General features: G+C 35.6%; 5 protein-coding genes across 6 annotated transcripts in view; 2 read left to right on the top strand and 3 right to left on the bottom strand.

Annotated features, from left to right (window-relative positions):
- Positions 1–7,703, bottom strand: part of LOC105160794 (glutamine--tRNA ligase, cytoplasmic) — a 9,126-nt gene extending 1,423 nt beyond the window's left edge. The window contains exons 1-21 of the mRNA XM_011078286.2: positions 7,379–7,703; positions 6,455–6,505; positions 6,028–6,099; positions 5,783–5,882; positions 5,583–5,678; positions 5,031–5,092; positions 4,809–4,910; positions 4,453–4,548; positions 3,452–3,604; positions 3,309–3,364; positions 2,601–2,691; positions 2,447–2,533; positions 2,017–2,214; positions 1,839–1,937; positions 1,419–1,550; positions 1,189–1,325; positions 1,002–1,101; positions 802–894; positions 465–565; positions 278–383; positions 100–189 (exon numbers count right to left, since the gene is read on the bottom strand). Coding sequence (XP_011076588.1) covers positions 100–189; positions 278–383; positions 465–565; positions 802–894; positions 1,002–1,101; positions 1,189–1,325; positions 1,419–1,550; positions 1,839–1,937; positions 2,017–2,214; positions 2,447–2,533; positions 2,601–2,691; positions 3,309–3,364; positions 3,452–3,604; positions 4,453–4,548; positions 4,809–4,910; positions 5,031–5,092; positions 5,583–5,678; positions 5,783–5,882; positions 6,028–6,099; positions 6,455–6,505; positions 7,379–7,519 — 2,163 coding nt within the window. The 5' untranslated portion in view covers positions 7,520–7,703. The remainder of the gene's footprint in view (positions 1–99; positions 190–277; positions 384–464; positions 566–801; positions 895–1,001; positions 1,102–1,188; positions 1,326–1,418; positions 1,551–1,838; positions 1,938–2,016; positions 2,215–2,446; positions 2,534–2,600; positions 2,692–3,308; positions 3,365–3,451; positions 3,605–4,452; positions 4,549–4,808; positions 4,911–5,030; positions 5,093–5,582; positions 5,679–5,782; positions 5,883–6,027; positions 6,100–6,454; positions 6,506–7,378) is intronic.
- LOC105160785 lies at positions 8,425–9,720 on the top strand. The gene has a single exon (XM_011078275.2). The coding sequence runs from the start codon at positions 8,689–8,691 to the stop codon at positions 9,493–9,495; it is 807 nt and encodes a 268-aa protein (XP_011076577.1). The 5' UTR covers positions 8,425–8,688; the 3' UTR covers positions 9,496–9,720.
- LOC105160775 lies at positions 11,480–13,343 on the bottom strand. The gene is made up of 2 exons (XM_011078260.2): positions 12,132–13,343; positions 11,480–12,014 (listed from the first exon to the last, which is right to left on the bottom strand). The coding sequence occupies exons 1-2, from the start codon at positions 12,996–12,998 to the stop codon at positions 11,943–11,945; spliced, it is 939 nt and encodes a 312-aa protein (XP_011076562.1). The 5' UTR covers positions 12,999–13,343; the 3' UTR covers positions 11,480–11,942.
- LOC105160761 (cysteine--tRNA ligase 2, cytoplasmic-like) lies at positions 16,038–21,043 on the top strand. 2 transcript variants are annotated; one of them, XM_020695018.1, is made up of 9 exons: positions 16,038–16,627; positions 17,558–17,621; positions 18,126–18,287; positions 18,707–18,877; positions 18,967–19,248; positions 19,338–19,463; positions 19,953–20,168; positions 20,272–20,385; positions 20,480–21,043. In XM_020695018.1, exons 1-9 carry the CDS (start codon positions 16,455–16,457, stop codon positions 20,813–20,815), a joined length of 1,644 nt encoding a protein of 547 aa, XP_020550677.1. In that variant the 5' UTR covers positions 16,038–16,454; the 3' UTR covers positions 20,816–21,043. The 2 variants fall into 2 exon arrangements, with proteins under 2 accessions (XP_020550677.1, XP_011076541.1); XM_011078239.2 differs by having other exon boundaries at positions 16,041–16,627; positions 20,269–20,385.
- LOC105160750 (zinc finger protein GIS3) overlaps positions 26,283–26,713 on the bottom strand; it is a 1,153-nt gene continuing 722 nt past the window's right edge. The window contains exon 2 of the mRNA XM_011078231.2: positions 26,283–26,713. Coding sequence (XP_011076533.1) covers positions 26,419–26,713 — 295 coding nt within the window. The 3' untranslated portion in view covers positions 26,283–26,418.

Raw genomic sequence — 26,713 nt, 5'->3', positions numbered from 1 at the left:
AGAAACAGAAATAAGTGCTAAAACACATTTTGATGCAAGTCACAAGCCTTAGAGCTCGAATGTAGTAAAAAGTTGACTCGAGGCAAAAAATGTTCCAACCTCAGAAAGGAATAGTTTGTCAAACAATCTGACTTCCACTTTCAGTGGATTGACCCCTGGTGAAGCTTCTGCAACCCAGTGCAGAACCCCCTGAGGAACAGAATTGCCAGAGTTAATGAGGGAAAGTTCAAGAATCTCACTCGTATATTTTACCAACAACTGATTGAAACTGGAGTACCTTCGGTTTGGTTTTCTTTGAGGGATCATACTCGGCACGAATCTCAAGAATTGTCTCCTTATCATCACCAAATATCACTTCTGTGCACTTAATAGGAAATGCATACCTATGTTGGGAAAGAAGTATATTTCAGTGTTATGTGAAAATTAATGAATTAAGAATTGAAGTGACTGCAAATAACAGGCACCTGAGGAGGACAGATTTGCCAGGAGCAAGTCCATAGTAATCTTTAGAATCTTTTATCCGAAAATCAGATTGTTCAATATACACAACCTTGGAAAAGGGGACCTTGACGAGGGCAAGGCAAAAAGTCAAATAACTTTAATCAGCCAATATCATCAGTGCTTAAAAATAATAGCATTTGAGAGCTGAATATCTATAACGATGATCAAATAACTGCAACAAAAGGGCATCAGTGATTCACAGACGATGCACATTAATGTAAGTTAATATAATAAGAAAAAAACACCTATAAATGAAGACAAGTTACAAGTTTAACTAGTCATCAACCAACACAACCGCACCTTATAAAATGAAGAGGCGTCATCTGCAGGAGCCTCAGGCCATTTCTTTGCGTCAAGGTCCATTACAGAGGAGTCCATGTTTGTGATTACAACCTGAAATACAAGATTTTTTATTAAAACATCTGCATGCCGACAAAGACGAGCAAACTAGAAATGAAGTCCACCAACAAGCACAAACATATGGTGCAAAATTACACAACCTTTAGTGGATTTAAAACAACCATGGCTCGAGGTGCTGTCTTGTTCAGTTCCTCCCTTATATGGTACTCCAGGCGGTCTAGACGTATCATACTAGAGTCACTGCAGCAAAAGAAATTAATGCAATCATCAGAGACCACAGAGAAGAGAAGCATATTTGTGAAGCAAAATTCAATAAACAAATTCGACCTTCTAGTTATTCCAATTCCTCGAACAAAAGCATTTATTGAAGTCGCAGTTACCCCTCTTCGTCGCAATCCCGCAAGAGTCATGAGACGAGGATCATCCCAACCATCAACCCATTTTTCCGTTACTAAACGATTTAACTGCCATAAGATGCGGGAAAGGATCAGTTCCATATAATGGGGAGCACATGAAATTGAACCATCAAGCCACGATGTTTCCAAACTTCAAGTCACCTTACGCTTTGACATCACTGTGTTGGTGACATTCAATCGTGAATATTCCCACACGTAAGGTTGGTATAGACCCAGCGCATCTAATAACCAGTAGTATGATGCACGTCTAGTCTCAAATTCAAGTGTGCAGAGCTGCATAGAAAAATTGACCTCCAAACATTTAGGGAAAAGCACAGCAGTATAACAAAAGTGTATTAAAATGCTCATGACATATACCAACGGTAAGTACTTTCAAACTTAGGGGAGACGGAAAACCTTGATCTTTTATATGTGAAGAGAAAATCCATAAAAGCTAGTACGGTAGGGGGGGAAGACTGAATCCTGATAAACTTTTCATCATTCAAACATAGGCAAAGGATGTGCTTTGAAAAATTTGCACATGTCCATTCAGGAAAAGTACTGTAGAAGCAAACGACATACCGAATGAGTTACGTTTTCAAGAGAATCAACAATGCAATGAGCGTAATCATAACTTGGATAGATGCACCATTTGTCTCCTGCGTGTGGGTGAGGTGTAAACTGGACAATAGGTAGTAAGAGAAGTATATTAGCAACTTTTCAAGGTTAGCAACTCAGACTTCCATGTTCAAAGACATACCTTAATACGATAAGCAATTAGGTCATACATATTGAAATTATCACTCTGCATGTCCTGTTTCATTCTTAATGTTGCTTTTCCTTCCTCAATCAGTCCGTTCTTCATGTCATCAAACAATTTGAGAGATTCTTCAATTGGTCTATCTCTCCAAGGACTGTTCATCTTCTTTTCCCTATATTCTTTTATCTCATCGGGTGTCTGCATTAAATGACAAAGATATTCTTGCCACAATTAAATGTCGCACAATAATGGAGCAATAGTCAGCTTGGCAAAAATATCGTCATATTTCAACTTTACCAACCACAATCTGTACGTACACTTGTCATATGGCAGGAATGGTTCAATCAAAGGTAATATCAGAGAGCCCAACAAGGAAGTTCAATAAGAATCTGGAACAAGAAGATGAGATGAGTGTTTAAGAAGAACCTACCTGGTGATCAACATAAGCATGACCTCGCCGTATTAGTTCCACTGCTAGTTCATAGAGCTCTTGGAAATAATCACTAGTGTAGGTGATCTGAGAACTCGACATATTAGATGCTGTCCACAGAGTAAACCAGTAACCATTCAGGAGGGAATTATACCTTAAAGGGTTCCCACCCCATCCAACCAACAATTTCTTCAATGTGATCAATGTATTCCTTCTTTTCAGCTTCTGGGTTGGTATCGTCATACCTATATATCACAACTAAGTTCAGAAAACAAGGAAGCTCTTCATTTTCCCCAGTTGAATAAAAGCATGCCCAAAAAAGTATTATAATACTATCAAAGGCCCAATTTTACTCTTAAAACTCAAAAAGTTTCACCTACCTACATAAGAAACAAAGTCACACACGAATATCGTTAATTACACCAAAAGCAGCAGATTTATTAGAAAACCGAATTCTATACACATATATCAGATATTAGAGGCCGTAAAAACCAAGAAGGGGTCATAGTAGCAAGCTCCACATTGAGCATGAAGTATGTGCACCAAGACTAACCTATTTTCTGAACAACTGTATAACAATATGTACATACAATAATCTGAATTAACTGACTCTGATGCAGAGCCCCTGCTATAAAGAACCAAAGAATTCAATCTTTTGCTTGAAGAGCACATTTCCCTGAAAAGCAGGCACACTAACACCAAAAGGAAGAGGGGGGAGATAGAACTGAAAGATTAAAAACTAGATATAAGAAAAGTAGCTTAACTGAGTCAACTTTGAACCAACATAAGTATGTACAAATCGGAAAACCATTTCAAGGAAAAGAAACCCAAAAAGAAAGTACATCGCACAAAGCAGTGTTACCTCAGGTAGCAGCATCCACCTCTCTCTTTTGCTAGACCAAAGTCCACAAACATAGCCTACATGATCAGGTACCAGATAAAGAGCATGAACAAGAAATCCAGACAAATAAAACCTCACCTATGTAAGTTTGGCTAAACAATCACCTTGGCATGACCTATATGTAGATATCCATTGGGTTCAGGAGGGAAGCGTGTAAAAACTTTTCCTCCAGTGACCTTCAAATGTTTGTCAAGTATTTCCTTTGAATTGCAAGCTCTAAGCACAGGACGGTCACTGAAATATATTTCTGTATGCACCTCCAGAACAGCAAGAACAGATGAAATAAGTTGAAATAACTTTTCGAAGTAGCTAGTGGCTAGGAGCATGCCTAGGCAGTTATAAGCTTCAATTTTTGGCATAAAACAGAAGTTCAGTATCAAAAATCACTGTACATGCTGAAAATTAATTGTGATAAAATATGATCTAAGGCACTTGATATTGGTAGATATCAAAATCTTGAACAAGATTTCAACAAATAATATGAAGCCTGGCATCTGCCAGCAAATTAATGCACTGCAACATCACCACACCCAGCCAAAGTCAGATAAATTGATTTAAACCAAAAACCTAGGTACCGAAAAGGTAAAAGGATTGCTTTCATGTCAGAAAATTCAGAGGGGCAGTTGCATAATATTAAATCAAAGCCCGCCCTTAATTCAAATGGCGAGATGAATCATGAGGACACTATTTCCATGGGTAAATCACCAAATACTAACTTTCTCAACTTGCTAAAAGCATTTCCTAATTCAAAGGAAAACTTAAAAGCTGAAATAAGGGAGTCAATACATTTAGCATTTGGGTTCACACAGATCACTATAATTCTTTTAATACTATACTTTGGAGACATTTCATGGTGATTAACGTGTGAAAACAATCCAAAACCATGGCGCAATGCCATAGGCCTCTAGTCTAATGTCTAATTCTAATCTTCTTTGTACTTTCTTCCAACCTTCAGAGAAATAGAAAATCAAGCAAATTTTAACTTCTATCTGATTGTATCTTTGATCCGTAGACCTTTTCACTTCAGATACCCAAACAATAAGTTTGCCAGTACTGAGCCAAGCAATTCATACAAGAGCAAGGGGCATATTCTGGTTTATGCTACCTTAAAGTTCTGCTCTGGTGAAGGAAATATTGAAAATGGATTGATTTCTTCTTCAGATGGTTTTGCTGGAGCTGTCTCCTCAACAATAGCTTTATCCTGCTAAATCCAAACACAAGTTAAAGAAAATTACCATAGCATATAGCTATAGTTTGCAAAAGTAAATTAAACTAATGAATTATATAACACCATAAACTGCTCTCAGCACCATATAGATCTGATGACAAGTACAGATCCAAAACAGGTGTGTAACTAATTCTGAAGAACAGAAATTGAAGCCCACAGGTTTGAAAATACCAACAGAAAATTCATATAACATATACTCAAAAGAAAAATCTAACATAAATCAGCTTGCTCACCTCAGCTTTGGCAGGCTTCTCTTTTTTCTTTTTCACAGGTTTCTCATTGTCTGCAGCTGTTCTTTCACCAAGTAGCGCATATAATTTGGTGTCAATGATTTGCTGGTCCAGAAATTGCCCCAAATCAGAAAATGAATAATAATGTAGATGAAGAGACATGGTAATGTTATTTTGCTGATTCGAGATCTTTTGAGAGAGTTCGAAGCAGGTAGCAATAATTACCTTGACAACCTTTGGATCAGCCCATGGCTGTTTCTTCCTCACATAACCAAATAGTTCACCAACTGTATCCAAAATAGTTGATCAAAGTGACCAGTCATCATCATAATAGTACAAGGAAAACAAAACTAAACAAAATTTTGACAGCATAAGGAGTTTATGAAGATGACCCTCCATGATGAAATAAAGACCATGTACACTACAAACAGTACAAAGTTGAGACAACTGATTCGCACAAATGAGAATAGATATATGTGTTCCTGTTCCATTAAATATGCTGCTTATGGAGAGTACTGCTAATGAAAGCCTTTATAATTACAAGAACAGTGGAAAATAACAGTTCAATGCAATTATCAAGCCCTGATATCAACAACCATAGCTCATTAAAAAAGCAATATATATGCACAAGTAGTGTCCAAACTGACAAAGTCCTCAGCCTTCCCCCTTTATATATATTTATCTAGTAAAGTTCCCAAGAGACCTCCATTATTGTATTAACATAGCCAAATAGGATTACTCATTTAAACTAGAATGAGCCAAAATAAGTAAACCAACCATTTGTCCGGTACCGCTGCTCCATAATAACAGCTTTGTTTTCTTCAAAAATCTCATCAACAGCACGTTCAATATCTTCCAGGGAGACCTCAACTCCTATTCAAGACAAATACTCAATATGTAGATTGGATATATATAAAAACACTCCGTAGAAAGCTAATTATTTATAGAACGAGTGATGCAATAATAATGTCTCATACCAACACCACAAGCAGCTTCAAAATCATCAATCTTCAAGTTGTCAGAAGCAGTAGCAGCAAGAAATGAAAAGGCAGCTTCCAACTGAGCAGGAGTTTTAATCTGTACCAGTAGAAAAGTTATTTATCAACTGGCATGCAAGTCAAAATAAATTGTAAGTATCACATGCTTGAAAAGTAAATCAAAGTGTCAACATATAGAAAAATATAAAATTAGGAAAAAGGAAGAGGAGAAAAGAGCTTCAGACCTTTGATGAAACAATATATTTAAGTAATGTAGGACGATGCACAAGAGCATTTGTGGGGAATTTCGTAGCAACCTGTCAAGTAAAAGGATCAAATCTTTTTTCCGTTCGGAATATTCATATCAGAAAACAAACAGAAATCCAAATTTAGCACAGAATAATTATAACCTGAATATTTGATTAAGTTTTTAAAAATAATAAATTGGGAATGCAACATTAGTAAGTGTCATCCTTGATGAGTGAGTTCTTAATGACAATGAGTTGAAAATTCTTTTCAGAATAAAGCACAATGAATGAAGTATCTGAATTTCCTTCACCAATCTTAAAAGGAAACATGGAACCAAATAAAGGCCATTATGAGGAAGCAAACCACTCCAATTGAAGACCTCAAGCTAAACATAAACATATCTCTAAAAAGGTGAGAACTCACTGAGTACAGTAGATTTCCAACAGTCCGATCGCAACCATCAGTTACAGCTGCCTGCAATACCATATTCAAATATTAAACTATATATAAACCTCATTCCATCTGCGAGTAGTTAGCAATCTTTAAGACGAATCAGATAGCATAAATCCACAAAATGTTAAAGAAAGTAAAATTGAAATATAAGCACAAAAGAATAAAGAAGTAAAAGGTAAATAGAAAAATCTTATTTATCAGAAGTTCCTCAGTTTACTTATTTTCCATTTTAATCAACATACTTTAAGCAAGAAAACATAACCGAAATAAGTTTATTGATCCCATCAATCCTCTAGCCAGTCCATAAAGCATGTGTCTATGTTTTTTCAGATGAAGTCAGTTCCTTTAGTATTCATAAGTTCAACTTCCATCTCATCTTAAAATGCAAGGAAAAGGTTCACAAGTCTACTAAAAAAAATTGGAAAAGACTGCATCGCTGGACTCAAAACTAGTACCGAGAAATAAGTAAAGGTTTCTGCTTTTCTCATAAGAACCACCCCCTTAAAATCATACTACAGATTCTCCGCTAGCACTCCTGCCTTTCCGAGGCAGCCAGTATAGAAATATGCAATTCGTTTAAACAAACTAATCCAGTTCAAACTCTTGAAGCACGGTGGAGGATATTGAAATTTGAATGTATGAATTTAAATTTAAAAGAAGCCCACACGCAAATTAAACACTAAAAAACTAACCATAAGTAGGCAAAATTATGCCAAAACCAAATAAAATTTACTTCTTCCCAGTAAGCAAATATCCATTTTACTCTAAGTTCTCCAGAAACCCGTCAGAAAGTTGCAAACTTCAGCTATATATCAACATAACCCACATGCACAAACAATAAATTGCATACAAACGCATCATTCACACAACGCAATTGCAAAAGAAAAGGCATACCTCGTGAATGACGGCGGTGAGATTAGCAGTAACCTTATTATTAGCAACGGTGTTTTTTGCAGTCCTTTCATCTAAACCAATCTTCAGGAACAAATCCAAGGGCTTCTCGCCACCACTTTCACTCTCGCTTTTCCCCACCATCTCCTCCTTCTGCAAATTATATCTGCTCTTCTTTCAAATGTAAACAAGAAAAAAAAAAACTAAAGTTGGGAAAAGCTATGTGCGTATGAGAGTCTGCGTATGCGCGTGGAAGCTAGTATTATAACCCTAGTGAGAGTGAATTTGGGAGATTCTCCGGCTCAAAGATTCTTGTTAGGACAAAGGTTTTTGCTTGGCAATCAAGGGTCAAAATTGGAAAGTTGAATATCTAAATTTCTTCGCCACGAAGAAGAAATGGGCCAATAGGAGTGGAGTTGGGCCCACATTTGATGTAAACAGAACAGAAGTTTGATAAAATACTACTGGACCTATTGGGCCTATACCTCATGCTTCGGCTGGGAAATAGAAATCCGTAGAGTATTTAAGGTCAAATTACATTGTTAGTCCTTTCATTTTATTTTCTATTTCATTTTTATTCTTCATTTTCCAAATATTTCACTTTAGCCCCTGTCCTTCAGTTATGGTGTCAGTTAAAGAATAAACTCTTGTATGATATGCCAAATATATCTTGTTATAAACAATATGATTTGAGGGGTCAAGGCAAGCAACATGATAAGACGCGAATAATGGACAATTCAGCAGACTTGTGTTTGTGTTATGCACTCTGTCTTGCTACTCCACGTGGGATGCTTTGCTAGCAATTTTCTACCAATTTTTCCAAGCTCAAGAATCATAATATTGGGGTGATATAAGTAATAATTCAAGAGGATCATTGCATAAATAAACTCTCGGAAAAATTATTTCATCATTCCTCTAAAAGTTTCAACTTAGTTCATTTCTCTTTTAACTAATTCAATTTATTACATTATTTGATACTTTTATCGGTATTCAATAATTTAAAATAAAAAATATATGTATTTATGAATTTCGAACCAATAATATTTTAATTACAAGGCGAGGCCTTGAGATTTGAGTAGACCCTTGTGGGTTGCCACATAATACGTTTCGGAAACATTGATGTTACAGTAATTCTTGCTTCTATCTTAGATTCTTGCCCTCAGATTATGAAATGAGGCACCCTTTTTACTAGACATGGCAAGAGAAGAGGGCATCCCTCTTTTTCATTCTCAATTTAATTTCCTGTTTCCTGTGCATTAACTAAAATCCCTCTCTCCTTGCAACAGTTCACAATTGCTGAAACATTAACAACCATGGCTGTTGATATATGCTCAGAAAGTTCAAGTCCAGTGGATAGTCCAAGACTCTCATTCTCTGATGATATCACAGAAATAGATCTCCTCCACTATGCTAGATCAAATGCACTGCTCCCAAACTCCACGGTAGATTTCAATTTCTGCCTCAGTCAAGGCTTGTCAGAAAAAATCTCTCCGGCTGATGAGCTCTTCGCCAACGGCAGAATCCTGCCTGTTGAAATCAAGAAAATCACACCCCAGAAAGAAACTCATCAACCTGATCCAATTTTAGGCCATTGTGAGGCAAGACAAGCTGCAACGAAAACACAAGGAAACGTAAATGATAACACGATGAAGAAGCGTTTGATCGAGTTTCTATCCTACAACTCTGATGGTGATGAAGAGGATAAACCACTGCCACGACCATTCTGGCAGTTCAGAAGAAGCAGCAGTTTGAACTGCGATACTGGCAGGACTAACGGATTGCTCCGATCCCTACAGTTTCTAACACGAAGCAACTCAACGAGTTCTGCTCCAAATCAAAATCCAAAAGTTATTCAAAAGCAGCACTTGTTGAAAGAGTCAGCAACTTACGGCTCAAATTCAAAGGTTAGAGCGAACAGTCAATACTGTTCTCACAATAATACATGGAAAAAGCCTTCTCTAAGGAAGAGTAACAGCAGTTTACATGGCATGAATGGAGTTGGAATTAGCCCAATTTTGAACATTCCTCCCACTTACATTAGCAAAGGTACTATAACTCTATTTGGTTTTGGTTCATTTTTGTGCAATAAGGGTTCAAAGAAGAAGAAGAAGAAGAAATGAAGGCTCAAAGTTGTTCATATTTCTGTACAGTAATGCACCTAATGAAATTATTGGTTGCACGAAGTAGATCTATCCAGTAATAGAATAATTCGTTAGCTGAAACAGTAAATATAGAACTAATTCACTGGATATTTCATGATTGCAGTAAGAATAATTCACATATATCGACAAGTCAAAAGTTTATAACAAGACATCCTTATTTTATGGAAGGGGAACTGTGCGCACACACCCACATACATACATACATATATAGCTGGAATTCATGGACATATTTGCCCTTATAATGTAGATAAAATACTTTGTTTGTGCTTTCTTTTACTCCAGGCTACTGTTAAACTCTATAATCAGATCAAGACAAAGAGTTTAAGTTTATCCAAAAAAACATTTACTAGACAATTTTGATAAAGGACTAAAAGAAGTAAGTTGGATAAGTGTAGGGCCTTCTTTCCTGTAGATAATACACAATGTTCTATAAATGTTTAGATAGTAGCTAGCATAGCTATAAAGGTAGATAATAGTATTATTGTAATATGACCATGGCATCCAATGCAATTTGAGCTCATATATCAGATCATGACTGATGGTGACTGGTGAACTACAATGCTCAACTCTTGTATATACACGACTCACCTTCATTGTCCTTGACTCACTTCCATTGTCCTCTATGTGTTTCTGTAGGGATGACTAGGAGGGCTATTTGGACAATATCAATGAAATTTAATTAAAATTTGATAAGAGCAAGGGTGATGATAAATTTATTACTTCACTACCATTATTGGTTGAATTCTAACAATTATTAGCATATCTATGTTGAGAATTTTAATGATAAGTGGTGGTAATCATCTCTTGTATTGTTCATCATACTCTATATATTGTTCGGTTTCATTCATTAAATAGTCAAATCGCTGTTGAAATTTATAAAAAAAATTCTCATATTTCAAGTCCAAGATGGGACAAGAATTTTAGTTCATTAGCAAACCATACACCGATATAAATATGTGATTTATATTTAAACCTCTGTAGCACTTCTGCTCAATTGTTTAAACTGAACCTACAACTTGATTAAACAAAAACGTGTTGCTTATTCGTTTTATGAAAATATTTGTACCGAATACTATAGCAACGCATTTTCTGAAATCTTATAGTAACACAGCAAAATGGTGTAGAAAGAGTTAATAGAGCATAGGTTGAACGTGTGCGCACAAAATGAATGGCCTAAATTAATCTATAACAAAGCGGCTCCACCAAAATTGAGGCATGGGGCTCATCAAGAAAACACCTCAGCCACTGGTGTATGAAAATGTCGATGCTCGAAGAAGTAGAACATGAGCATCATCAGTTCTTGCACATAGAATTTGGATTGAATTTCAAAGTTCCCAATGAAAGCTCAGAGCAACCAATATATGAACATTGTGGAAGAACGATTTCTCCTCGGTCTGCCTCTGTCCTGTGATCTTGATTTTCACAACTAGCGTTGCTGAAATCATGACAACAAGAGCAGTGAAAGAATTAAGATAGAAAGAATTTCCAAATATTGAAGAAGAGAAACATACAATGTCGTGGTATGGATATTATGCAGATGAAAATTTTCAATATTGTTCGGCTATAGAAGATGATTTTGATGCTTTTGCTTCGTATTTAATGTCGGTGGAGATGAGGACAGATAGTTGAATGGGAATCATAATCCACAATTCTCAATAGATATTGAACCTGTTCAAGGAGAAGAAATCTGGCAATACTTCATGATCACCAATAGCACAAACTAGCTGGTTGAAAGATTTAATTTTAACGGTGCACCGTCATGTTAAATATGATAGAAAACAGAAACAATATCTCCGAGTGGCGTTGGAGAGAAACAGAGATAAAGCATACTGGAGATTTCTCAGTCTGGTGCACTAGAAATTTACCACTCAGCAGCCTTTATGAATTCCATCTCAAATTTTCCTAAGATAACGCAGGTAATCAGCTAAATGGAGAAGATCTGAATGTTGCTGCAAGCATACACTCAAGAATTGCATTTCACTAGCGTCTATAACACCAAGCACACTATGAGCAGAACAAACTGGGGTCAAACAGGAAGAATAGCTTTTATTAAGAAATAAACTTGGATTCATAAAGCATTCTGTTCAATTGTAAAAGAAGAAAGACCGAACGAAAAACGGCCACCAACCTATCCAACTACGAACTATGCCAGTTTTATTTCCATGAGAAAACAAAATTATGAACTATTAGAATCAGAACTGCACAAAAATTAGCATTTCCCGAGAAATTGAGCCTTTCTTTAACTCCAAATTTTACCGGAGGAATTTCAAGATTCTCATCGAATTTGGTATTCATAATGCTGGTGCTGTATAACTCCCGATTAGTCCATCCTTGACAATAAACCATTTTAAGAAGGAAAAAAGCCTCCTCAAATTCCATACAAGCTGCAATGTCCACCTTCATTGTTATGGAGCAGCTTCAGGAACTTTATACATATCAGGTGTAACTTCTATCAACCACACTCCAGGAAATAACGTCTGCGAAAATTCCATAAAACGAAAAAAGAATCAATGGAACAGTGATTTTAAAAATTGACGAACAAATCATCTGTAAGAATTTGTGATCAATGAGGTGTTGAATTTTAATGAACTTACATCCAATTGTCTCTGAATAATCTTAGCTCTCTTTTTTGGTCTGCGTGGCAGCCTGTGACCTACGATCGCCAAGAAATCCTCTTCGATATCTCTTTTACAAAGCGATACCGAAAACTTCGCTCGCTCCCTCTTCTCGCCGCACGCTGCCGAGCAGTTGTCGGCGCTCCTCAGCCGCGTCGAGTTGTCAGCCACTGCCGCTGAGCCAGCCCTCATCTGGGAAGATACTAAATTGGATTTTGGGATATCCACCCTCAAACCCTTCCCGCCGGCACTGTCGTTCTCGGCGCCGACGACGGTAGCACCACCATTTCTACATAAGACGAGCCCACTCAATGGCGTCTTACAGGCAGCACGCCTTGTCCTCAAATTCCATGGCCGGCATATCTCACCTTCCACCGCGGCAGCCGCAGACGGCGTCCGCAGCAACTGAGGACCAGACACCTGGCCCTCTTCAAGCCCATCCTTAAAAATCGCGTCTTTCATTTTATCTGTCGCCGTTTGGAGATCGAACATCACTTTCTCCCTCATGGCGGCAATCCCATCATCGTCGTCGCCAAATCTCCGACAGCCATCCGATGCCGGAGGCGGACTAGGCCCTACTTTGTGAGATCCATGCAGAAACTCAGCAGACGACTCTTTCTCCCGTCTTCTCTCTCTGTCTCTGGTGGTGCGGGGCTGTTGGACATAATTGTTTTGCTGGTGTTGATCAGAGGAATAGGAATTAGTGGTGGTGAAGCGGCGGAGGGGTGAGATTTGACCGTTGGAGTTGATCTTCATGCAGCGGAGGAATTGCCGATTCCCCCAGCGGAGCTCGGACGGCAAGGTGAAATTGTGGAGCGCCTTCAATCTTTCTATCCCCATAGCCATAATCCTTCATCCACAATTCCGGGCACACTCACAAACTGAAAGCTCCGTTCTTGGGATTTTAATGGAAGAATTTGTACAATGGAGAAGAAGGGAACAGAAGAGGAGGAGAAGGATTTTTTTTCTCTATTCTGTTGCCTGGTTTCTTGATGATATATAGTAAGAGAAAATCGCCGGGAAGGGGAAGCTGTTTGAGTTTTCGACCTTTTTCCGTTGCGGTTGCGGTTGCAGTTGCGGGTCTGTTTCTTGAATATTCGGGTTTTATTTTGATTTGGGTTTGGGCAGGTGAGGGGGGAAAGGAAAATTGTGCGCAAGTCGCGCCGAAACGCGACTTTCACGTAAACTCATTGGCCCATTGATGCAATTTAAATCGTTTTACAACTGAGTCGCTCTTTTATCTTAAGGGGTTTGCCTTGAGCGGGTGTCTACTATTATGTTAAGGAAAATATATTTTGAGAGTTAATTATATTTAGATTCCTATTAAAAATATGAAATTATATTTATATTTCTTTAAAAAGTTGGATATTTATATGTAACTCTCTTTCATTGGGTTTGAACGAAAAATATTGACGTTAGTAGAAAAAATATATAAATGTTTAATTTTACCCCTCATTTAATATTCTTATGTAATAATTTTTTACTTATAAAAAAAAATTATAATAATGTTAACCTCACTCCACATACATACACATATATATATTATATTTATCCATTTATAAGTATAGAAATATATATGAAAATATTAAATGATGGACAAACCTAAAAATTTATGTAATTTATTTTGTTAGTCATAGAATTTCGTTCAAACCCTAATGGAAGGATGTTAGATGTAAAAGAAGAATTTCAAAGGGGTATAAGCGTAATTTCAAAAAAAAATTGAGAAAAAATATAAATATATATTTTTAAATAGGGTCTAAGTGTAATTAACTCTATATACATAGCCTAATATTTTTATTATAATGCAAATAATAAATAAATACAAAAAGAAGTTGGAGAAAAAAATTATTTTATATTACTAATCTAATTAAAAGAATTTATTTCAACTGACTTTACATAATTTAAGTTTATAAAATATAGTTTTAGATAAATAAATTCAGTCGTGCAGAGTAAGGAACACGCCATTAATAAATATGCATACAAATTGAAATTTCCAAGTTTGATGCTAGAAATATTTATGGGATCTATATTTCACTATAAATTTTTAAGGTAGATTTAGGGTCGGAGCTCTTATTTCATTCAACCTTGTTAATGGAGTTTTGATGTGCCAAATTTCATTTTCCGTAATTCTTAGAAATTTTTATTATATCTGAAACTTCAATAAGATTTGAAAAGCTTGTTATATAATTGATTTGAATTAATATAAATTACAAAACCTTCAATTTCCAATTTTGGGAAAATTATATATTTGGTCCCTTTAAAATATTATTAAAACGTTTTTGGTCCTCTGTATTTCACGAGTTACAACTTTAGTTCCCCGATATATTATTTTTTAACATAATTAATCTTTGTCGTTGATTATTCATTAAAAGCTAACAAAAAATGCACGTGAAATAGTAATAACGGAAAAAGTAACAATTGTAGTGGATTTATTATTATTATTTTATTATTTTAAATTTGAAATTCATCAATTAACACAACATAAGATAATTTTATTTTGTTTTTTTGGTAGAAAGGTAAATTTCATCAAGATAAAAAATAATAATAATGTACAACAAGAATCAAGAGCGTCATAAGTCATGTACTTTGCAAACTATCCTCGAATTCTAATAACAACCACAATCTTTATAAAATCTGATTTATAGTGAGCTAATGTTGAGAACTCGACCTCCAATCGCCAAGAGGTTGCGGGTCGTGAGGTCGCTACATCATCAACCGGTCACAATGAAGTACAACATCGGGTCGTTCGTCTTGAGGTTGCACTAGATCCAGCACGTCGCGAAGTCACACATAGTGAGGTCGCCAACAATTCTGTTACAATCTTATTAGATACAAGATAGATACAACACAACCGTTTTATCAATTTCTGTAACAATATTTGTTAGTTCTTTAGAAAAGATTATGTCTCACTGTATATATATATACCCTTTGTATTTTCTTCATAAGAGAGTTTTGCAATATATACAGAAAATAGAGCTTGATTTTGCTATGCAATGACTGCCTATTATTTTCCTTCACTTCTAGACTACACACAACTCAACAGCTAATAGTTGATATGAATCTAACAATCTGTTCTATCACTAGTTGCAGCTTTGATATTTGGATCGGAAAGTCCTCAATTTCCTTTCTTGCCATATATAATTAATATAGGAGCGAGGCAAATATGACTCGACTTGCAGCGTTTATCTACAAAATATTTGTTTTCCAAAATATTCAAAGAAGTATTTATCTCCAAAAAAATTTCCTTGAGTTAGTTACATTTGATTTGGAATTTTATCAATAATGAACTCTCATTTAATAAAATAAAAAAGTTTACAAAAGGCTAAAGTTGAGGTTCTATAAACAAGTTCAATATTATGGGTTCAAATTTTACCATATGTGTGGTGGGTATTTATCTCACTTTATGTGATTATTTGTTTCATTTCATGCCAGCAATTATAATTTATTCATTGTTGATAGTCAAATTAAAGTATTAGTTGGACAGACATGCTATTCAGCGTGTCATAATATTAATGTATTGATTTGAATAAATATAGAATTTGTAATTTATATGTTACTATTAGTAAAAAACTTAAAAATTAATATTTCTTTAAATACTTTGGAATAAATCTAATAATTAGATTAAATTTTAATTGTATAGTAAAATGAACTAAGCAAAAATATCAAAAATGTCAAAGCTCAAAAATTGAATTTTGTAAAAAAGATTTACTACAAAATAAATTGCAGTTACTATATACAACTGCATGCCAGTTGCAACTCAATTAATGCAACATAAATTGTTCATTCTCAATATAATTTTAGGAAACTTTAGGACAATCATATGTCAAGATTATAGATTGGATTTTCAAGATTTTAGTATTTTTTTTTATGGATTTTCAAGATTTTAATTCCTTCCTTGTAATGAAGACAGCGTGATAATAAAGACAAGTCCCACAACTATAGAAACACACCATCGTCTTCCTACGATTAGGGTTTTGTTTCTGGATTCTTGAGTTGCCAGAACACCAGTAGCCTAATGAGATGAGAAACGAGTAAAATAAAGCAAATCCCATCTCAAAGCCGCACAGATTTTGCCTCTCCAACATACGGGTTCGCTCAAAATCTCATCTTTTGATTCAAAAAAATCATCAGAGCCTCAAACATCTTCGCGGTTTTGGGTTTAGGGTTCAAGGAACATTGCAGATTTATAAAGGGAAATTGCTCTGAAATAATCATCCTTTCAATCGTCATATCTGATTCCAGACACTCCGATCCATCAAAAACATATTTTTTCTTTCTCAAATTTCCTTAATTCTAGAGGAGATGGCGAACAAGAGGCCAGAATTTCAAGTGTACAACAGTATGACGAAGCAAAAAGAGATCTTTAAGCCCATAGTTGAGGGCAAAGTCGGAATGTATGTTTGCGGCGTTACCTCTTACGACCTTAGTCATATTGGCCACGCGCGTGCCTACGTTGCCTTCGATGTTCTCTACAGGTTTGATTTTAGACTTTATTATTTAGATTGGTTCGGTTAACTATGGAGATTAAGCTGGATTCACGTATTCTTTTGGATAAATAGTTTTGTTGTGTATGTGTTCATTATGTGCATAAATGGTAATTGAATTTGTTTTATCATTTATTTGGAAGATGTATCTACAAAATTGAGTTCTTTTCTTGTGTTTGTGTTTTAAACTGGAGATAAGGGATGTTTGTTTCTGGTTATTGCTTGGCAATGGTAATAGATACTGGGGATTTCGTAACCCGCGAGACTTTAATGGAAAAAAAGAAAATTTGGACAAATTGTGGGCTGTAAATGGTGAGTTCCTTGAATTGGGGATGAAGTATGGATGTATTTTGATTCAGGATATCATGAGGCTTTATATGTTAAAATTTCATGAGAAATTTGCTTTGATGCTTGGAGAGAAAATAGCCACTGATAAATGCACGCCCAAACTAAACTTCCAGGCTAAGTACAATGATGCATTTGGGATGTAATGTGGCTTTACCTGTGAAAATCTTACCAATAATTTGCTTTGATTCATAGATAGAAAGTACCAACTGATAAATGCACGCCAAACCTAAGTTGCCAGGCTAAGTACAATGATGCTTTTGCATCTTGAAGTTGTGAGTACTCTTAGAGTTATCTAGTTTTTGTGCTAAAATTCAGTTGATTTTTAGGCTGATAAGACTGTATGGATTGCTTTTGCATTTTTTCTAATTTTCAATTATATTACCCATTTATGGAGATCAAACATGCTGAAGCTAGTTTCATCGTTGAGAGGGGAAAATATTTTCTTCTTGAACTTGCATTGGATGGTTTTATTGCGACTGTATGAATTTTTGGTACTACAAAGTAGTGTTGCTTTCATATTATACTACATGCGCATTCCATCTGAATTTATTTATTGAAATTTGATTTGTGTAGATATCTGAAATATTTGGGCTACGAGGTTGTTTATGTGCGCAATTTCACTGATGTTGATGACAAGGTGAGATGTCTTTGCTTGATGCTTATACTGATTTCTAAAGCGCTCAGATTATTTATAGACAATGAACTACTGAGTGGATAATAAACTGTTCAATTTCAAATTTGCTGCAAAATGATGGTGATTTTTGTATTTCTGTCAAAGTTGACAAGGAGAGTGAATTGGGAATTGATGTCAACAGAACAAGGATATGCATTTATTGGTGAATGTGTTACATCTTAATAAGAGATCCTTCAAATCTATGGGACATAAATCGAGTAAATTGAAGATGGGATGGGGAATTGGTTTTTGTTTCTCAATGATATCAACATACAATCTGTTTCATGTCAAATATGCTCAATGCCAGATCTAACTTATTAGTTGGGTTTTTCATTCAAAGACTAATATGCATGCTTGATGAATTGTGCTTGAGAAGCATGATTCTTGGTTATAGAGTGCCGTGGGGTGAGGGGGCATTATATTCTCGGATTACTTTTGTAATGGTTCCTAAAGGAGTAATATGTTCAGATTATTCGTAGAGCGAATGAGGTTGGGGAGGATTCTAAAGCACTAAGTGGGCGGTTTTGCCAAGAGTTTCTCAATGACATGGCTGATCTCCAGTGCCTTCTTCCTACCCACCAGCCACGTGTTACTGATCATATGCAGCAAATCAAGGACATGATAGCTCAGGTTCTTTCCTCGCCTTTTTTTTTCTTTGATTTTATATAGATCATGATCTTCTTCTTATCCTCATTATACATACATGTTTCTCTCCTGTATAAAATGATTTGATTCTGATGTTCATACATCTGGACAGAAGCATTTTCAGTAGTTGAAGCAAACAATGAGTTATGTACAATTTTGTTTGATGTTTTGTACGTGTTTTAGCTCAAATATTGTAATAAGACATCTTTAAATTTGTTATGTTTGACAGGAAATTATGTAGAAATTAGGATATGAATCTCTTTTCCTCACGTCATGCGAGTAGGGATATTATCTTTATGACCTTGTTTCTGGAGATAGAAGTTCTATTTCTTTCTACATTTCAATTCATCCTTTTCTCTAAGTTCATTAAATATTCTTGTGCTATTTATGTTTCATTTTTGTAGATTATCAGCAACGGTTGTGCTTATGCGGTTGATGGAGATGTTTACTTCTCTGTTGATAATTTCCCAAAATATGGTCTTTTATCGGGACGGAAGCTAGAAGACAATAGAGCTGGGGAACGAGTTGCTGTTGATGACAGAAAGCGAAATCCTGCTGATTTTGCCTTGTGGAAGGTGAACAAACTTTTACAGTTTGATTTCTGGTGTAATTACTCTTTCATGCCTCGACATATATGTATATGTATATATATTCTTTTTTGCAGGCGGCAAAGCCTGGTGAGCCGCTATGGGACAGTCCATGGGGTCCCGGAAGACCTGGATGGCACATAGAGTGCAGTGCCATGAGTGCTCATTACTTGACACATACATTTGATATTCATGGTGGTGGGATGGATTTGATTTTTCCTCATCATGAAAATGAGATTGCTCAGAGTTGTGCTGCTTGCTCAGAGAGTAAAGTTAATTACTGGATACATAATGGTTTTGTTACAGCAAATGATGAGAAAATGTCTAAATCCCTGGGTAACTTTTTCACCATTCGTGAGGTAAAAGATGAGAGATTAATTCCCTTCACTTGGTAGTTTTGAACCTTCTGCCTGGTTTGGGTCATCACTATCGTGATATTCCTTTGCAGGTTACAAAATTATACCACCCACTTGCATTGAGGCATTTCCTGCTGGGGACTCACTACCGTTCTCCTGTCAATTATTCAATATCACAGATAGAAATTTCTTCAGAAGCAGTTTTCTATATATATCAGGTTGAAAATATGCCAATTTTCTCTCATGGAATATTGTTAGGCTCTTGAATGATTGCTCTATTTTTGAGTTGCACATCAATAAGGTTGTCATTGTTTTTGTTTGGATCATTGTCGGTAGATTTTGTTTGACAACTGGTGAGAAATGACCTGCATATTAGATCTGGGTAAATGAATTGTGCTTTTGACCAGCTACTCTGTTTTATGTCCTTTGGCAGCAGAAACTAAGTATGGTGTCTGTTTATTGTTCCGTTTCAGTCGATCTGATATCTTGGGAAATTCAATCAGGTTATGCATGAGCTTGTTGTGCAGCTCAAACATTCTTAATTTGATAGATTATGCTTTATGCACAGTAAATTTGGTGGTTAGTCTCCCCCTTGAGTGCATGCATGTACAACAAAGTCAAGAATCACATGTTTTGTTTCACCACACTGTGCTCAAGGTTGGGACATTGTTAGTGAACAGTTTTATGAGTCATTTTTGTACTAGCAGACTTTGCAAGATTGTGAAGATGCAATATCCGCACTGAAAGAAGAAAGTGCAACAAACGCCAAAGTCCGTGTCAGCCCTGCCGCTCAAGATTGCATCAGTAAGCTGCATAATGAGTTTGAAGTGAAATTAGCTGATGATTTGCACACACCGACAATCCTGAATGCTGCTCTTCAAGAAGCTCTGAGATTTGTCAACAGTTCTGTGAACATGCTTAAGGCAGGGATCTATACTCAATAGTCTCTCTCTGTACTTTCTCATTTCTTGTGGATGCTTACCAAAATTAGTCTTTCTAAGGGTATTTTCCTTTTGCTTCCAGAAGAAGCAGCAGAAGCTGCAGCAGTTATCCACTGTTAAGTCTCTTGTTGATTTAGAGAAACAAGTTAGAGAAGTCCTGGATGTTCTCGGATTGCTTCCCAGTTTGAGTTATGCGGAGGTGCATTCCAATCTACCTTTTCCATATTTGTACCTGTGACACTTTCAATGACTTTAATGTTGTAATTTGTGTTAATGGGCACTCTGTGGTACAGGTTTTGCAACAACTGAAAGATAAAGCTCTGAAAAGGGCGGGATTGACTGAAGCTGAAATTTTGCGTGCGATTGAGGATAGAATGCAAGCCCGGAAAAACAAAGAGTTCTCAAGAAGTGATCAGATCAGGAGCGATCTTGCTGCTAAGGGAATTGCCTTAATGGATGTCGGAAAGGAAACTGTTTGGAGGCCTTGTGTTCCAGTGCAACAAGAGCAGCCAGGCACGCCAGCTCAACAGGAGAAACCTGGCGTTCCAGGTGAACAACAGAACCCTCCGCCTGCTGAAAAGCCTCAGTCCATTGTACCAGCTGATAAACAGCAGTCGATAACTAGCTAACTTAACTTGTGAACTAGGTAAGTAATATCAACAGGTGACACAATGTTAAAACTGTAACTTTGAGTTGCTTTTTATGTTATGACAAGATCTTTGTGTCGGTGGGTCTTTACCGAGTTTTTCCCTTGCCCTGGAACCTTGATGGAGGGCCAAGAAGCTCACTGATTGTTACAAAATTGAAGTTCTATTATTGTTACAGAGAAAATAGTATCACTAAAATCTCCTATGACATCAACTTGAAAATTGATGTTATTTGTTTCTCCTGTAGTTATATCATCTCCCCTAGTAGGTGCCTGATCCCATTTATACTCATGTTTGTGACATTTACTCCCAGAACAAAGTATATCCAAGAGATCGATCAGACAGTCAACACTGGCAAGCAGTTTCTTCGAGTTTCCATATTCATTGCAACGACGTTGGTCTACCAGGATTATTACTGAAAACGACTCCTGAATTGACATTCAAGGAGTTAACAGGGTGTCGAAAAACCTGAGGTAGGGGTCCTTCCAGGATACTGAAACAGCCCCGGCCGTAATCATCTGCAATCTGAGCAGTCACCAACCCCATGCCTGTAAACGTACAACCGTGCAGGCAACATTATGGCGAAGGGGCAGAATTTATGGTATTGTAGCTTTCACCAAAATTTATGGCCCAAATAAATTGGCCTGAAGCACTTACGATTACTCACCAAGTCAGCAAACTTACAATCGTGCTCTTAAAATGATAATATTGTCCGAAGTATTCTCTCAAATTATACCTCTTCCTTACAATCTTAAATTCATATAAATACATTATTTTCTTTTAAATTAGATACGGATGAGTGACAAAGTGTCCGAAACCATTCATACGTCCTAATTTGAATAAGAAAAATTCCGTAGATGTTACATTCAGTGCCAAATACACTGTACAGTCAGATAATCGACAAATATCTACTTTGTTTTTTTGCAAGATAATGACAAGTACGTGAAAATTATTTATATACAAACAATATGCAAGGCATTCACCAATGTCTAATGAGTTACACAGAGAAGAGTGTGCATTTAATATGCACGTGAAGCATGAGAAGGAGAAACAATCAAGTTTCTGGCATTCCAGTTGGGTACAGTTTCGGTTTCCATTGTCCATGGCCCCAACCCTACTCTGCTAATCCACTGCTTCCGAAGCTAGAACTCTAAACTGGCTCTGGATTCCTACTTCTGTAAATAATTTCATAAACTCCAACAGTATATAAGTTGAAGAAATTATTGTTAGACCTTTTATATATTTGTTTAGTTATATCCGAAAATTAATGTTGTTCGTTCGGTATAATCATCATATGAACGATGCAATAAAAAGGTCCACATCAAAAAACTTATTGAAAATAAATGAAATGTTAATGATGGCAATATGATATAGAGGACGTGTGGCCTACAGACTTAACCTTTAGTCTGCAAAGAGAAACTTGAAAGAGGCTTATGAAAGCAAAAGGACACACAGATTCACTCTATCTTTCACCATTTTAACCATTAAATAAGCTAAACTAATTGACCCTTCATTCATCTATATAAGCTTGCGACAACACAGCAGTACGTACCATCACAAGCAATTTCAATATCGCATCAGAAATGTTTAGTGTTCTATAAGTCGTATGTTAAATAATACAGACTGATAAATGTTTTAGATTAGAGTTTGAGACTGTTTGGGTAAATTAGTTTGATACATCTTATAATTAGTTACTAGGGGTTATCAGATATTTTTTAAGCTTAATTATTTATTAATCATTGTTGGTTTTTGTTTAAATATAAGTTCTTGAATTCTTTTTGAATAAAGATAATATATATTAGGCTGCCAGATAGCAACAAAAAACATCCCAGATCAATTATAATATAGTTAAGATCGAAATAATAAGTTTCAGCTTTTACCAATCATTTTATAACATTTTATAAGATATATATTAAACTTATAAAATATTGTAAGAAAATAAAATATTGTAAGAAACTTATATGCCTATGTGCACTTTGTTGCTTCTCCAAGAGAAAAAATGATTATTCCTTACATTATACATCATTACAGCTTAAAAATCGTACTAAATCAATACTATCTATTATGATCATACAAAATCAATGCAAAAATTTAAGTTTTGACTATGGTTAATAAACATTTGCTATGGTTTTACCTACATATAGTCAAAATATTACCATAATTTTTAATTGTAGCAAATATTTTGACGTTGCTTGCAGAAACAACAGTTAATTGTAATAATTAATTATAGTGTAAAATTATATTTTATTTTAAAAAGAAAGTTACTTTAAAAATGTCCGATAAATCTAGTTGTTGAATGTTTGTGATTGTTTGAAATTGAAAATTTTCAGAGACGCTTCAGAAATTTATAGATGAACAGCCATGTTATGATGATGATGGGGGACCAAACTTTAGAATGGGACTGTCTTATTAATCACCGATTGAAGTACTAGGATTGATTAATGTGTTGTCATTATTGCATTTAAGAAAAATGCACATATAAAAATTATGAAGAAGAGTGTGATAATGAGGTTTGAGCCTCTAGTTTTGTTGAACCACCTTAACGTACTCCTAGGAATTTGATCCATTATCAGTGCCAAAATTTACTCAAAAGACAAAACCCTCGAGTCCGTGACAGTGCACATTAATCTTAATTAAGGCACACATGCATGCAAGTGAGAATGAGTGGAACAAAACATGTGATTGGCTTCATAAGAATCTTATAACATCATTGTACACATCAAGTTGATGGTTGTCATATTTAGAGTTGGCTAGTGTTTTCTCCTCCTACTCATGATCCCAAAAATCAAGTTTGGTACATAGTCTTCTCACTCAAATAATGAATTTAATTAAGTGTGCACGCATTATCAAGAATTAATTCATCTAGGATGTATAGGAAAATAATATTTTTCGTCTTATAACTTAGATTTTTTTTTTAGTTTCATTGGTTATCGAGTTACCAATTTTTTTTTTTAAAATTTTTAGTTTCATTGGTTATCGAATTATCATTTTTGGTCCTAGAACTTTTAAAAAATAATGGTTTTCCTATGACACATTTTGTTTAGATATTTTTATTGAATAAGCATGTAGCCACTAAGAATTTTACACTTTTAGTCCTATTAGTTACGAGATTCTCACTTTTAGTCTCATATAATTAACCATCATGTGGCAATTTTTATTAAATATCTCACTAAAAAATGTTATAAGACAAAAAATATTATTTTTTTAAAAGCTATAAAATTAAGACTTTTGTAACCAATGGTACTAATAATCGAAAGACCTTAAATTAATGGACGAAAAAATGTCCCACCACGTACTTTAGATCATTAAGTCAGTTCATATGTATATTTTACTTTACAATTAATATTTTATTTTGTATTTTATACAATAAAGGAATCGGGGCGTGAGATATGGTTTTTCGCCTTAAACAATAATTACAGCAAAATATTAAATATTAAAGTATACGCAATGAAACATTGATTTTCTAATATAAAAGAGATGGGATGATGATCAAATGAAATATCAAAATCAGAGTTTAATGATACATGGGCATGATTGTCTGACTATGAGGAAGCTATAGCTAGCTAACTAGCTCTCACCCACCAAATGTTAGAAATGAGACAAAAGTTAACCACCATCAGAATTTTGGATCAGAAGATGGTACTGTCGGCATAAGGATCGGTCCCTTTTGCTTTAACTTCTATATTTGTACATAGAAGCTGCAGTGGAAGGTGACTTCTTCTCTCTCTAAGTCCAAACCCACAAACAAAGTTGTTGGGGGGAGAGAGAAAGAGAGAGTTTGGGTTTTTGATTGATTTACTCATATGAAGTGGTTGTCCACACATCAATTCAACATAGGAAGAAAAAACCCTATAGGGCCCCAACCCACAGCTAACTTAGTACAATTTCTTTCAGGCAAAGTTGTGGGAAATGTGGGATTGAGTTATAGCTTTCTTCAACTTTGCCTTGCCCAACCACTTAGTATGTCTCAATTTGTCAAAAAGATCTTGGGAAGAAGACAACTTTTTCCTCAAGTCCACAAGTTTGCAAGAATCTATCATTGTGCTCCAAATCCTTCCTCCTTCTTCTTCTTCACCAAGATTCATACATTTGTCATCAAATATCTCCGAAAAGACAAGAAAAGCATCCTATATATCCAAACTAATCCTACTAATTTATTCCACCATATACTTTTGCACTTGATAATATAATAACTTTATATATCAAGGTCATTAGTACTAGCTCATTCATAATCGAAACTCAATCTAAGCACCATATATACGTACTAATATATGCATTTTGTTTTAACGCCCTCGTATATTACTTTTCTACGACCAATTTATCCAATATAGTTTCGCATGAAACTCACGATTTTATCATAAAAAAACACCTCACTAGGGAGAAGAGGCATTGTGACTTATAAGTCGTTCAAGTTTTTTATTTGTCAACAAAATATATGTACAAATTTGAAGTTATAACGAATAATAATTAGGGGATGGAGGAGCTGGTTGGGTGTCTATCATCACTCTAGCTAGTGTCTTTTGACCAATGTGGTTCCACTCTCATGGCATGATGCAATATGCACTAAACAACTTTTAATATTTCAACACTTGATTCATGAGTATAAAGGTAATTAAGATGAAGAGGCATGCAATGAGCAAAAGCACCGACTTTCACACATACTAGCAATTTTTAAGCCTCACTTTGCACCGAAAAGGAGGTGCCAATTTGACGATTTCACCCTCTACTTTAAAAAAGCTTTTCTCATGGGCAGCTTAAATTAAGCAGCTAGCTGATGATTTGATTCTTGGAAATGCATTATCTTGTTTTCGTGCTTACACGTAAGCTAAGCTTCCTCAAACATATACATACCATCAATTGGTTGCCAAGAAACCCTACTTTCACGATCACTACTCATTATGATTTTCCCAACTAATTCTCCTCTTTTCCCACCTTTCAAGCTGTTGTTTCAACTTTCAACTTATTTTAAGCCGGCCACATTAATTTCCCTTTTTGCCCCCTAGAGAGTAATTAATTCCTGTTAATTTATATGACGAATAGTAGTTAATAATTACGCTTCCAGTTTATATTATTTGATTGAATCAAAATTATGTCTCACTTTGGTACGTACGGTTAGTCAAATTTTGCTACAATGAAGTGGTTAATAATTTTGTTACATCAAATACACACACACACTTTCGAATCAAAATCGTGTCTTATTTTGTGAAATCGTGAAAGTGATTGATAATGAGTACTTAACAATAGCCACTTGGCTCAGAATTAATTTTTTGCAACTATATATTATAGCATCTAGGTTTATTTATTTAATTGTCTAATCTATTTTTGGCTTTCAGGTTTTCTTAGTTTGGCATATTCTAGGATGTATTTATATATATAGAGATATATATTCACAAATGTATGTACATCAAAGTGCGGGAAATTAAATATTTTTACAATGTGGAATCCTGAAAGTCGGAACCAAAATATAGTAGAATAACGGTGCATTTTCCTTGAGAAAAAAATAAATAAATAAATTTGAAAATTTACAAAGTCCGACTGTTGATAAATTTGCGACGGATTTGTGACGAATTACGATGTCTAAAAACTTACGGTGCTGCTGGGGCTAAGCTAAGGTGAAGATCCAGCCCAAATGCATCATCGAAAGTGGGCCCGTCATCAGCCCGAGAAAATCTACTCAGAGAGGGCCCATCTAGTTTTCCACTGTGGGCTTTGACGGGTTGCTGGGGCCCAATACTTGTCAAGCTCGATTCCCCTACACCGCTGGCATACGATAAGCTCCCTACACCTTTCCCACTGCTAGAAGCAGGAAACACACAGCCATGCGACACGTGGAAGGGCGTCGCGGCGCGTGGAACATAAACCCACGACGGAGACGTAGCG

Source organism: Sesamum indicum, linkage group LG1 (assembly GCF_000512975.1).
Source record: "Sesamum indicum cultivar Zhongzhi No. 13 linkage group LG1, S_indicum_v1.0, whole genome shotgun sequence".
NCBI classification, from domain to species: Eukaryota; Viridiplantae; Streptophyta; class Magnoliopsida; order Lamiales; family Pedaliaceae; genus Sesamum; species Sesamum indicum.
This window is presented reverse-complemented; position numbering and strand designations above follow the sequence as displayed.